This window comes from Lipophrys pholis (assembly GCF_963383615.2).
Source record: "Lipophrys pholis genome assembly, chromosome: 17".
In the NCBI taxonomy this organism is placed as follows: Eukaryota; Metazoa; Chordata; class Actinopteri; order Blenniiformes; family Blenniidae; genus Lipophrys; species Lipophrys pholis.
Genome location: NC_137643.1, coordinates 8,055,550 through 8,069,635, shown reverse-complemented (window position 1 = coordinate 8,069,635; position 14,086 = coordinate 8,055,550). Strand labels below are relative to the sequence as shown.

General features: G+C 43.0%; 1 protein-coding gene across 6 annotated transcripts in view; it reads left to right on the top strand.

Annotated features, from left to right (window-relative positions):
• LOC308122773 (RNA-binding motif, single-stranded-interacting protein 3) overlaps positions 1-14,086 on the top strand; it is a 291,407-nt gene that overhangs the window by 79,638 nt on the left and 197,683 nt on the right. The window contains exon 1 of one of the 6 annotated variants that reach the window (XM_080484836.1): positions 5,966-7,440. The exons of 3 other annotated variants lie outside the window; for them this stretch is intronic. In XM_080484836.1, the coding sequence (XP_080340962.1) occupies positions 7,366-7,440 (75 nt within the window). In that variant the 5' untranslated portion in view covers positions 5,966-7,365. Of the gene's footprint in view, positions 1-5,965; positions 7,441-14,086 lie in introns of those variants that run through there. 2 more of the 6 variants (XM_080484838.1, XM_080484839.1) reach the window with 2 other exon arrangements.

The following is a 14,086-nucleotide window of genomic DNA, read 5'->3' as shown; positions in this document are numbered from 1 at the left end:
AATGAGCCAAACTTCCAAACATTACAGATTGAAGTTTGAAAAGTAGATGATGGTGAGTACTTCCCTTACTGGACAATTTGTTCAAGCTTTCCTATTTACTATTTTGATGATTCGAAATGAAAGCAGACACGTTTTCACTTCAGAATGTCATATTTTTGCCAATTAAAACTGCAATCATTCGGAGATAGTTTTTCCACTTGTTGTGTTTTATCTGTTGTTAACAACGTGAACGGCACAAGGAAAATGACCTGAAATATACAGAGACCAAATAACACAAACTCTACTTTCCTGAAACCCATTAGAGGTTATAAATCAATTTCTTTTTCCTGTGGTCTGTATTGTTTTCCTCTTTCAACTTTAGTGAAACTGCCAAAATGTGTGGTTTTCTTTGCAGACCACATACATTGGCATATTTCAACTTATTCAATCCGTCCCTCCATTTTTTATGGTTGCCGTGGTATTTGACATTCATGTGTATCTTTGCATGACTTAAAGTTTTGCTTAATTAGATTTCACTTTGGGAAAATGACTTCCTTTCGGGGTTTCTGCCAGCGAAGTGGAAGCCCAGCTGTCCAGTGACGCTGAGCTGACCAACCACTGGGTCTCATCACTGGGGCTCATTTCATTTGAAAAAGATCTGTTAAAGAGGTTTATTTAAGCTCACTTGCTGTGGGGAGGGTAAAAAGGAGAAGGAAGAAAAACCTATTTAAATGCTAATAATGGTGACTTCCTCAAGTCAACAAAGTCATGCTTTGAAAGGAGGAACATTTGAGTGTTAGTAATATTAATTAGTAATAAAAATGTGCCTTGTTGTATTCTACATCATAACAATACTGAATTTTGACATTTTATAATTGCATTTCCTAAAAGGGGCATTTGACCACATGTGAGTGGAACACAGACAATATGACAACGTAGCTCCTGGGATCATTCAAAGTCATTTGTTTTAGTGTGTAGAAATAACCAGACATTGAGATTTTCCCTGCCCATCCGTAAGTTAAAATTCAACCCAGGATTCACCATCCAACCAAGGAATCACAAGCTTTATGGTTGACTATTTTGATCTTAAACTATACCGATTCCTACGTCTTCACTGCTCAGTGGAATAATATGAACTTCCAAGCAGCATCTAACCATCGATGTGCTCCTCATTAAAGCTGTGATCAAAGTTTCTCAGAATACACGAGTGAATGTAGGATCTCTACTCTAATCAATTTCCCCAAGCGCACTTCAACATGGATACTCATGTCTGTGTTCCAGCAACATGTGTGCAGTGAATACCACCTTGGAATCACTGGAACTAGTTGATCTTTCACTTTACCAGAGAAGCTGGTTGGACGTGCTACTTCTGTGAGTTTGCATTAAACATGTAAGATGATCTTCTTCTACTTGGGTATGTCCCAGTGGAGCTGCCGCCAGGAGCAAAAGGGGGTTTTTCCAGGAACACCAAGCCCCGCTGTTTCCTAACTTGACTCCATGTTTCCTCCCCAGCCCCTCCTTTCTTTGTAGCACTCACTCCCCTCCTGCCACCCCTCCCCTGGCGCTAAGCCAGCCTTCCCTCGAATTCCATGCATCTGGTCATTTCTGGGAAACACCCACGGCAGGACTGTCCAGCAAACCGCAGGAAACAAAGCGTCTTGGTTTGTGCAGCGACTTGACGAAGGCTTGTCGTTGCTCTCAGGGAGGGGGGCAGGCAGGAGGGCTGGGTGGTCATGCACTTTCGAGGAATTTGGTGTGGCTCAAAACTGTCTACTTCTCTGCTGCTTCACAAGACGGCCTATAGTGCTTGTTCAGCTGGTTTGTTGACACTTTCTGCACCAAAATCTTTGCCTTTTATCTGAAGCTAGTAGAAAACAAACATGTGTTGTCAGTCTAGTCATTCAACTAAAGCTTTTAATGCCTCCTCATAACACCGATCCTTCCATAACTAGAGCTTCCCTTTACCCTTAAAGGTTAAAGATTATAATAAGGGGAATCTATTAGTAGACTTTGTTTAAAGGGTTATTGTAACTACTTAACACCTTCGGGGCCATGTTACACTCTCAGCTGTCTTTGTCTTCCTCTATTTTAAAGTCTTGTCAATGACTCACTCGCGTTCTCAATTTAGAAAGGGAATCAACAAGCATCAAAAGAAGACCTCGGAGCAGAGGAGCAGCAGATGGCTTCTGTTTTGTTTTCAGAAAACGTTAGACAGACCTGGCTGCACAAGTATCACCAAATGTTTCACAGTGCTGGCTTTCAAGTATCTCTGAAGGGGGAATCGCACACTTTTGGCTTCATTGCAACAAATCAGCTTGTAAATCAGGTCATTTCTCTGTCATTGAGGAGAGTATTTAATGCGAAGCAATTCTGTTTTGGACGAGTGTGATAACGTGCAAAGTCTTTGATATTTGTGTTATCTATAGGCACATTTCCTATACATGTCATTGTGTTTTGTCACAGGCCTATGCTGCTAAATGAGAAAGTATTGCAGCAGTATTATACAAGAATAGACTCACACTTTCTCTCATTCCATGAAGTAGTTGGCTGCACATCACTTCTCTATGACGTCAGTCTCGCTGATTCAGACCAGAGCGCTCCCATTAGCACCGGGCAAAAACACACGGCGAGGCTTCAAGGTCTGCTTCACTGGAATGAGACACAGCGCTGACGTTTATTTACACGCACTGTGCAGTGCTGCTCTCCACTCGCTAAATGCCAAATTGCCTTCATAAACTAATCTTTGCCAGCACATGGGCAAGAGGCTGAAAGTTCACATTGACCGACTCTCTAGGTAGTTTCCAGTATTGTGTGTGTGGGTGGGTGGGTGGATGGGGTGAGCGGGTCACAGGTCAAGTTCTTTAGTTTCAAGAGTCAAGTCTCAATTCCCGGTTCTTAATTCTTAATGGCTAGACCGATGAATATTAATGTATTGGCTGACCAGTGTCTCTGTAACGGTAATCCCCTGTGTTTCCACTCCATGCCGCCGAATTTAAATACATTTCATAAAAAGTCTTATCCACTTTGCATTCATAAAAAGCACAACAGTGTTATAGCTTCAGTTTAATAAAAGGCACCATCGCCCCTCTCAAGCACTGGTTAGGTTGGATTTTCAACTATTTATCTCTTTATAAGATAGTCTGTTGAATATCTGGCAAAATCAGAAAATGTAGTAACAGTTTTTCACATCCATAATGTAACTTGAGGCACAGCTTTTTACTTTTCTATAAAGCACTATGGGCTACACTTTATTCTTCATCTGCATGACCTTTTTTTCATCGTTGTCATCTTCTTTGTGTTATTTTACGTCATCTGCTTCATCAACTTCTTCATTATTTTGTTTTTCATTCTGTCTTCTCTCATTTCTTAGGCTCCTTGTCTCTTTCTTCTTCTTCTTTAAAGATATTCTGTATTCTGTTGTTGAGTTAGTTTCTATTATTGAAATATATATATATATATATATATATATATATATATATATGTGTGTCATTTTATTTTTTCTCACTTAGTTTTCTAAGGTTTATGATTAGTGAATGACTTTTTTGCTGTGTCATTTAAAAAATCTTCTTCTTCATCTCCTTTTTCTTTGCCACCTTCTGGTTCTTCTTCTCAATCTACTTGAAAAATTACATCAACCATTAATAAACTAATAAAAATATTGTTTGAATAGGTTCTGATTAATTCACTTCTCATTGCTGCTCTACTTTGGATAATAATAATTTCAGCCAAAAAAATAATTACCTCACAAAATGGGTACCATTCAGAATCTGATTAATCCAGCACTGTGCAAACACACTGTTTAAACATTGTTTTAGCGTCACATCGATGGCCTCTTGTGTTTAATTAGCATATGCCTCTAGTCACATCATTCTTTGACTAAGTAGATCATTTGGGGCAGGAAATATGAGTTTTGGTCACACACAGACCAAATCTTCTCTGTTTTACTTTACGCCAGTATAAACATATAAAAATGATGAGCCTTATCTGTGAGATGCAGAGACGACTTCATGTGGTTGCTCAGTATGAAGATGTATGAATCTTTTTTGCTTCTGCGCTTCCTTCAGGTTCCATCTCCCAGAGTGGCTTATTTTTGCTCTCTATCTTCTTTTCTGTACTATTACTCTCTGGCCTTTATCTGTCTCACTCTCCGTCTTCTCTACTTTCTATCTTTCAACAGATGCTGAGAGTTTGTCTCTAGTTGAACCTCAGGCTGTTAATCTGGTAATCCACGATCGATATCAGCCTCATCTCCCGCTTTTAGATAAAAGTGGCTTATCTGACAATTATATTTTCCTCCCCATGTCTGTAAAAGGCTGCCCTTTCCCTGTGTGCTTTGTTTTGGTCCCTGGGATTCTTCTGCTGGTATCGATTTGGTCTGACCACATGCACCAGGCCCTTTGGTACACAGAACTGTCGTAAACTGTATGTGGCATTTGAACATTGTGTGTCTCGATTCTGAAAGCAAATGTTTAAAATGTGATCCGACATCAAATATTGTCCCTGTGAGAAGCTGGAATTGATGTGCAGTACTACTTGAAATATATGACCTGAACTGGCTTGTATCATGAGGGTACTAGAGGTCTGGACAGATGCATTTAGTTCCATTATTTGACGAGACCCATTAACCTTGTGCATTTTTGTGTAATGCTCTCAAGTGCATTAGATGAAATACAAAACTAAACGTGTTAAAGATACATGTCTATTTTCGGATTTGTAATTTGGCAAATTGTCATTGTTTCTGCAGAGTTTCTGAGGCGGGTTTTTGGCTGCAGGTTGCTTCAGTTCTCCTGGCAGGTCATGGGAATGAAAGCTAAGTTGGCTCGCTAATTGATTGAAAAACGAGGCTCCTGAACTTGTGGCCTTGGCGTCATTGAGACATCCTCCAGGACTTGGGGTCAGTCAGTGTTCATTGTTGAGTGTCTGTGTGTGTCTGAGCATGTGCTTGCGTGGAAGTCGATAGCGTAATGATATTTGAGTTTGATAATTTGACAAATCTATAGATGCTATGGCGATTACTTGTAACGTTATTGGTCATGCTCAATCAAATGAGATGAACAACTGTGAATCACTATTTGTGCACTGAGTGGTTTTATGCACTTAGGGGAGTCCCTAAGGAATTGCATTTCTTTTTTAGTGCAGTTCGGATTTTAAAATCAACCTGACTCCCTCAACAAAAAACTGCTAACACGTTCCATTTGCTTTATGCTGATAAATACATTCTGCTATCAAAAGCAACTGTTGATATTTCAATGATTTCTGGTTATTTTTCTTTCTTTTTTTTTTTGTGAAGCCTGAAAAACTTTTATCACCTGAAACACTGGCTAGTGTACTTGTATAATCCAAAAGTATTGAACATATTAGCAATTGGCAGTCTCTGAGTTGACGATGGCTAGATCCAAACTAACAAATCCAATACGAATGTTTGTACTTAAAATAAATTATTCTAAGCACATACAATACTCTTAAGCAGTCATGTTGACGTATGTTAAACTCATATTCACAGTCTAGCGACACTTATAAGTAAGTTTAGGGCAACATATTGGCGCTAAAAACAAAAGCTAATGTATATCACTGATCTGTCTTATTCCTGCAGATCTATTGCACACTGCATTTTGAATATTGGTAATGTTAATTCCAGCACCCGTCATTTAAGAATTTAAGATATTTTCACTGAATAAGAAGAAGGTACAATGTGATGACAGGGATCTCAGCTGTTTCAATAACTGCAAAATAAAATAGGCTGCAATTATGGCAGACATTTTGTCATCCCTATGCTCAATACAGAGTTCCTGCGAGTTACACATGAAAAGTTGTTGATCAAGGCGGACTGTTTCTGGAGTTAATCAGACTTGTTTGTCACGCGACGGCATTTGTGTGAAGACACTGTGTTCCAGGTGGCAGCTCCGTGTGCAGCCAGCAGGGGGAATCGACTGCTCGCTCTGGCGCCTTCCCCTCTCGTCTTTGCTCCTCTCCTCCTCTTCCCCGCGTTCTCCCAGGTTGTGGAAACGCTGCAGCCCGCTGGTCTGTGTCTGGATCTCTCTCTCGCACAGAACTGCTCAAGACCCTCCCACCGGCTGGGCAGAGGAAGGAGGAGGCAGTCTGCTCCGCTCGAAGCCTCGGACGAGCCCCCTTTACCACCCTGTCAGTGTGGAGGAGAAGGAGAGAGAGAGAGAGAGAGAGAGAGAGAGAGAGAGACAGGCTGAGAGACTGAGTGATAGAGAAAGAACACGCGAGAGAGAGAGCAGCTGTGTGACAGAGAAAGAGAACGAGGCAGGCTGCTTGGAGGAGTGAGACAGCCAAGGAAGAAATAAGGAACACATTTTACAAGAGCAAAGGAAGGATTGCAGACGAGGACTCCTTGGGGCGCTCAGGACAGTCACAGTGTTTTTTTTCACTCTTCTACAAGCTGGAACTCAGTGGATTGTCTAACAAATCAGTGGATTTTTTTTTGATATTCGTCTGTGCCACATCGTTTAGAAACTGGGATCATTTCTATGTTATCCATCCTCCTGCTGGCTCAACCGCTACAGACTGAGATTGCTCTCTGTGTCTGTGTTCAGCACTCGTGTTGTGATTCTGCCTCTTGCACAAAGTGCATCTGTCGGCAACCGGCACTGAGGATATCTCCCCTCTGTCAAACAGGACAGCACGCAGCCATCGTCGAATCACACTAGAGAGGCAAGAGAGAAAGTGTGTGAGCGTGTGTGTATGTGTGTGTGTGTGCATGTAAGAGAGGGAACGGAAGAGAGGGAGCGAGAGAGAGAGAGAGGGACAGTGAGAGAGTCAGATCCACAGTGTGTCTGAGAGAGAGGCAGTTTCAAGCCCAGGCTAAAGACTGGAGAGAAACAGCTCAAATAGAGAAGTGAACCTATACGTCCTCTCCCATTTTCCTTACCATTCCTCTCCTCCTCCTCTCGTCCTCTTCCTCCTCTTCCTCTCCCATTTTCTACCATTCATAGGACTGCCAGAGCTGCTGCCACCTGCACCTCCTCGCATCTTCTCTTTCCTCTTCTTTTTCTACCTCACCCTCACTACGTGTTATTTTCTCTGACAAGCACGCTCCTAGTTCTCGCACTTGTGGAAATATCTCCATTCATTGGGCAGCGAGGGACTGAGTGAACATCTGCCTGACACGGAGTTCTGGACCACTGAGGAACACAGTTCATTGGGAGATTCCCCATCTGAGGCAGACATTCTCTCCGCCACTGTCCGGCAAGCAAACCCCCGTCTATCTCCCTGGAGGACTGGCTCGCGACACAGTGGTGCGGACAGCAACAGACAGGAATTGCACAATCCCTCTGTTGCCTCTTATTCCATTGCTAGCTACTTGGCAGCTCCCGCCCCCGTGTCACCATTCCCTGCCTCAGTGCTAAGGATTCCAGCTACATGGGCAAGCGATTGGAGCAGCAGCCAATGTACCCTCAGTACACCTACTACTACCCCCACTATCTCCAGACCAAGGTACACCACTCTTTTCTGCTTTTTTTTCATTCCTCAAGCCCACTCATTTACGCCTACACTCAAGTCCTGCCCCCCACCTCCCCACCCTCCTCTCTATTCCACCCCCCCCCCCTTTCTCTACATCGTCGTCTCATCTCTGAGTGGAGATGGGATTCAGTGGATAGCTGGCTTTGGCTGTGATGGTTTCAGATGGCAGGTACCCCATAGGAGAGAGTGTGTGTGTGTGTGTGTGTGTGTGTGTGTGTGTGTGTGTGTGTGTGTGTGTGTGTGTGTGTGTGTGTGTGTGTGTGTGTGTGTGTGTGTGTGTGTGTGTGTGTGTGTGTGTGTGTGTGTGTGTGTGTGTGTGTGTGTGTGTGTGTGTGTGTGTGTGTGTGTGTGTGTGTGTGTGTGTGTGTGTGTGTGTGTCAGAGTGAGCGATCAAGGCTCAGGGATCAAGGCTTCAGGCTTTGGGCTTCTGTTAGTTCAGCCCACTGGAGCAGAACTGGGAGCTGTCCAGTCTCCTCCATCCATCCCTCATCTGCAAACTGTTCAGCTCCTGATGAGATGCCATCAGGAGTAACATCCATGATTCAGATGCATTCTCAAATCAAAATCACCAACCGGCAGCTCTGTCTGGGCTGTTGTTCATTAATCAAATGAAAGAATTAGGATCCAGATTTAATTTACTAATGAAGCATTTGCAAGCTGAATGTAGGCCATTGTTTTAAAGCTTGAATGCCACTTCTCTAAAAGAGACCCCCAAAAAAACCTTCCATCATGAAGTTTCTATGACAGCTCAAGCGTCCTATTGTACTCTTCACAAAGAGGGAAACCAAGCAGGTTAGGAATCCCTCTGTCTGGATGGTGATGGTATGGTTGTGACACAGAGCAGCCATGAGGACGGCTGCCTGTGTTTGTTCTAGTTGTAGTATGCATCAGTGCCTCTGGGATGGCAGCCCAGCACCGGCCGCGATGGCTGCCAGGACACTGGCTGGGCACACTACCCAGGCACCATCAAGGGATTAAAATGGAAGCCTTTTGGGGATTACTTTATTTGTTTTTCCACCACATGCGCAACACTAATTTCTGTCCATTTCCGTGACGGTGCGATGCGCCACAGGGGACGTATAACATGCAGCAGTTGTGTCATTGAACTTCAGATGAGTCTCATTTGGTCATTAAAGTAGAAATAGAGGTTAAGGATTTCTTAAAACACAATCACAAGATTTTATTTTTTAATCTTTTTTTAGCTGACATTTGGGATGTCTAATTGAGACTGTTAAATAGTAAATGAATGCTTTGACTGATAAATGCTGCAGGAAATATTGGGGGAATCTAAGGCTTGATTACTCACTGTTGTATCAATTATTTAAAAGTGTAGATCATCATATCATATTTTCACATCAGCACCCGTGGTTCGCTATTAAGACGAATAGAAATAAAGAAGACTGTACAGTTGTATAAAATGTGAATGATGGCGGTGTAATGCATTGGCACATAACACTTCATGGATATTATTGAATAGAGAAATGGAATAGGCATGCTTCCTTCTTGCTTTTAGTGATGGCATTACAACTGTTCTGGTTTTTGTTCAAACTACATAATTGCATGAATATTATTTGTAAGAGAATAGTTCCTTTTAGTGGTGAATTACTGATTCGTTGATTAGATTTTGGCTGTTTTGCAAATTTTTGTCAAGTTCTAGTTGTAAAGAGAAATTCAAAGCCAGAATAAACGTTCTCAGCCCTTCAGTTTTTCTCGCACTGAGCAAAAAAAATAGCCTGTCAGATTTGATAATGTGGATGGACCGATTGGAATTTACATAGCAGTAAAACTATAGAAGCCACACAAAAAAATAGATAAATAAAAAAAATACTATCCATACATCCATGCTCGACTCTGAACTGGATTGCAAACCAGTGCGCTTTCAGCCGAGGGGACCTGATTGCAGCCCCACCTGGCAGTCCACAAGCTCTCCCCCTGATTTATAGTTTAATACATTTGCACTGCTGCCATATGGCTTGCCTCTCCCTCCCACTACCCCTTCTGTAGTCTTTCCATCATCCCCCGCTTCCTTTCTCCCCCTTTTTTCATATCTTGGAGTTGCTCATCTCTTGGGCTTCTCAATCGAGGCTTGCCCCTCAATTCACTCATTCCTCCCTTCTGTCCACTTTTTCTTTACCCTTCTCACTTTCTGCCTCCTCACTCTGTTGCGACTGGGCTCCCTATGGCCTTCTTCGCCAATGCTGCAGTTCAGTCCCAAGGTCAGCGCAGATCCGATCTTGCCACCGTCAGCGTTTGATGTATCCTTGAGCGAGCCGCTGGGGTCCTGTGTCATGCAAATGAGACCAAAAACGGGGCGTGTGGGGCAAAAGGGCATGAATTTCAGTTTAGAAATCGACGGCGAACGTTCACATTCATTTCCATGGTTAGTTAGCGTAGCTGGGGGCTTTGTAGGCTGATATGACAAAGCCACAGACAGGGTCAATAGGAGAAAAGGAGGCTGGGAGAGAGGCCAGAGTGTTGGTCGCTGTGGCCAAGAGGACTGTGGAGAGCTATCTCACGCTCTCATTAATGATCATTGATAGCTCGATTACGGAGAGGGGAGAAGGGCCTTGGCTGGCAGGTTCACACCACTCGACAAAATCAGTCACGTTGGCCTTGCTTTTGCACCCACACACACACAACTGCACCACAAGTTCCCCTTTCTGGACACGTATACTCTGCTTATAGGTTTAAATCATACAGGTCTTTCTCTTCATCTTCATTGCTGCAACACCAGCTATGGCCCCAGTCTCCCATGAGATGTGGCTGGAGTGGTATAGAAATGTTGTTAGGATGTGGAGGGGGAGCAAGGGAAACTCATACAGTTGTCTGACAATCCTCCTTCTCTCACCTCTTGTCTTATGGAACATTTCTGATCCCATGCATGGACATTTTACAGAACATCTGTCTTTGGTTACAAGTGACAACGTTATTATAAAGAGAGGAGCCCCATATTGTCCAGATGAAATGGCTGAGTGAACTGAATTGCCTTTTAAATTTGGGCCCCCCTTGTCCCCTCGATATGTCTGTATTACATTCTAATTTAATGGAGTCTTTTGATGCTGTCCGGCATGTGCTAGTCAGCCCAGATTAGAATGTGAAAGTCAGAGAATGAGATGAAACAATAACATTTGGCTTTCTATTGATTAGTGCAGTGGGGCGTAGCATGTGCTTCTCTTTAGCTGAATTATTGATTCTTGAAAGAGGATTTGTGTGTCTGTGTGCACGTTGGTGTGTGTGTGTGTGTGTGTGTGTGTGTGTATGTGTGTGGCTTTTATATGAGGTTATGGCTGGGGGGAGCTGGCAGGATGTCGCTTTGATGAAAGGATCCTTTAAAGGCCCTATTTCTGTCTATTCCCCGGATGATCAGTCCATGGAGTCATTTGCAGAAATTCAGCCTTTATTCAGCCTGTATCTTTCAGTGTGAGCTTGATGGTTACTGCTGTTCACAGCTTGCTGTGCATTCAACTTTAATGATAGGTAATAGATGTGCATCATAAATGAGAAAATTACAGTAAAACGCCTGAGCCAGGCCCCAGTCTGGCCCCTCGCCTCACCCACAAGAACAATTACAGCACACAGATCAATGATTGTTGTTTTGTGGTAGTGTTTAGGGAAGAATATGATTTTCAGCTAAATGTGTGCACTAAGTGCCTGTTAGTCTTACCATGTGTTGTATTTCATTTTCACTCCGTGATGGCTATTTTGAGTCCTGTTTCATTGCAATACACAGGACTCGCACTAGGAACTCCTAAGTACTGGTAATTTGCCTTGAATACCTGCAGTAAATTTAGCTTCTGCTGTGATATTCCCTGTGCTTTACTGTTGTTGAACTGTATGTACTTGGCACCGGGCTACAATTGGGCTCCGAACGCCCCTGGCTGGTCATTGCATGGTTGATGTCAGTGATCACGCACACAAACGGCACTCCAGCACAAAAGGACAGACGCACTTGCAGTGTGGCTGGGATGTGGGAGCTGGCAGGCTTCTGTGTTACAGTCAGACATGTACATACAGAATCTGGGAAGCCAAGAGCGGCATATTGAGGTAGAGTCGGCAGCGGCTAATGTCCCTGGCCTTAAGTAAATACCGGTCAATGGAGTCCTTTGAGAGGATCTGTGCCTGTGTCTGCCCCTGCCATAGGCACCATTTATACTCTGTCTAATTCTTTATAAATGGACGAATGGTTGTATGTGTGTGAGAAAGCAACACAGGGAGGGAGGGGTGGATATTATGGAGAGGCAGGGAGGGAAGGGCCAGTTAAAAGTGAGGAAAAGGGTTTGGTTACATTACACGGCTTGATCCATTGTGCTACAGAAATAACAACAGAGCCATCTAAATCCTCCTTTAATGCCTGGATGGAGGTAAAAGAGAAACACAGAAACAACAAGGGGGGGAGGTTTACATAGGCATGCAGCACAAGTGAAATCAAAGGCGGCGAAAATGGATCTGTTTCCAAAGTCTGTCATTACATCAGTTATTAGTGGCGTAAAACTGAGTCTGTGCTCATGTCGATCTGCTCTGCAGAGTTTTTCTCTTTCAGAACTCGGGGTGAAAAATGGTCTTGGTATATTAAGGACATTGAAGTCATGCTGTGACATTTATGAATTATGTCATTACAGTTACTCAGTCACTATCATTTTCATCTTGCTCATATCAAGCAAGCCAATTCGATAAGAGCTCATACTGTAAATTTACAATTCCATGGTTGGTGGTTTCGATGCCACATTTGGCCGTGGCCACGTTTTGTAGTGTCCTTGTTCAAGCTCTGAATGGTGAAGGAGTGCCTCGTATGGCAGCCATCATCATGGCTGTGATCGTGTGAGCAAACTGGTGAATGTGATGGATCGGGAAAAAGTGCATTGAGACTGCTGAAGCGCCATATAAGTAAAAATCCATTTACCATTAACAAGGATTAATGAACTGGAGAAACAACTCTTTCAGTCATTTCATTTCCTTACAGTAACAAATACTGCGTGTTTGTTTCTATAGTAACAAACACCCAGTTAATGTGTGCTTGTACTGATCCGCACTATGATTAGTGCTAAGACAAGGATATTATAACTTGTTAACCAGCTTGCAGTTCTTAAAATGACAGTGGGGTTGGCTGCCTGAAACAAAATACTGTCCCTGTCTTGCTATAAATTAGCTTATCTTGCCTCAAACCTATTAAGGGCTCTCGCGAGATATAATTTTTCATGTTGTGATTAATATTCACCTGATGGGTCCAAAACCTTTTTTTTAGCAATTAATTAACTTATATATGTGTCTCTCTTCTGCTCACGTCTTTTGCTGTAAAATACCTGTTTGTCAGTCAGTTGGGGCCGACAACTCCATTTATGTGCTACGGCCTTTGCCTGCATGTGCAAGCACACACACGGAGACGCGCTACAGCAGGGGGGGTTACGCTTAACCCTTCTCATCTATCACCTGACAGCCCAGCCCTATCGGCTCACCCATACATTAAGGTTGAGTTACTGCTTTTTGCGGCCTATCATACAACACACCACAGAGCACAGTGCAGCCACCCGGCCCTCCGCTCGCTCCCATCCATATCTCCTTAATGCTGCTTAACCAGAGTACTCTCACAAGATAGATATCCATTTCTTTGGGAAGAGCAGTGGAAATTCATACAAAGAAGAGTGACATTGTAATAAAAAAAAAGATATAAACCAGCAATATTCCATGTATGCCAAAAATAACATTATTGATCAGTACAAATTGTGTTTAAGTACATACAAGTTGAGTAATAAGTTTGAGCTCTATGAAGAGTCTGTTCTATGTTTGTGACAGGATGCGATAAAGTAAATATTCTATCTCTCTGGGCCAGGACACGTCGCGACTAGACAGAAAAGTGTGAGAAAATACACATATTATCAATGTGCCAAAGTGTCTGCAAAATTCAGGACAAAATTTGCCGTTTGGAGTCAAAACTTTCACTTGACATTTGCATATTATTCCCCCGAGATTTGACCGGATAAAGATTCGCAGTGGACGCTGGTGCTAAACAGTCGTGCAACAGGTTTGGAGACAATTGATGCTTCTTGAACATTCCCTGAAATAGAATTGTGAAAGGTTACAGACTGGTTTGGGAGAGACATGACAACATGCTATTTACAAATTCCTAATTATATTTCCAGACATTTTAGAAAGTCCTTTAAGGGTTATGTTGGCTATTTGTCGCAATTTCAGGCCAGACCAGTGAGATAGGGGCTTAAACAGTCTTGTACTTCCAGTGAAGGTCTCAAAACCAGGACACACATTTTCTTCTGAACATTATATTAGTTCCTGTGTCGTATCGGAGTGTCCTTGAGCAAGTCCCTGAACAAAGTACTCGCTCACTTACCTGACATTTCTGGGAGAGAGAATTAAAAAAAAAAATGAAAATCAAGTTAGGTAAATTCCTGGAATCTAAAATGATGTGCTCAGTGTTGTAGTTCTTGCCCCAGGGAATCTCATTTCTGAACTCTCCTTTCCTGGCCATCTGGAGATAACTGGTGATTCTCGCCCGTGTTCTGCAAGATGGGAGGACTCCTACCTGTGTGCTGAAAAGGGGCAGATGGGGATGAAGGTGGTGCAGTCGGGGGGTCGACTTTCCTTCAACCAGAAAAGCACAACTAAG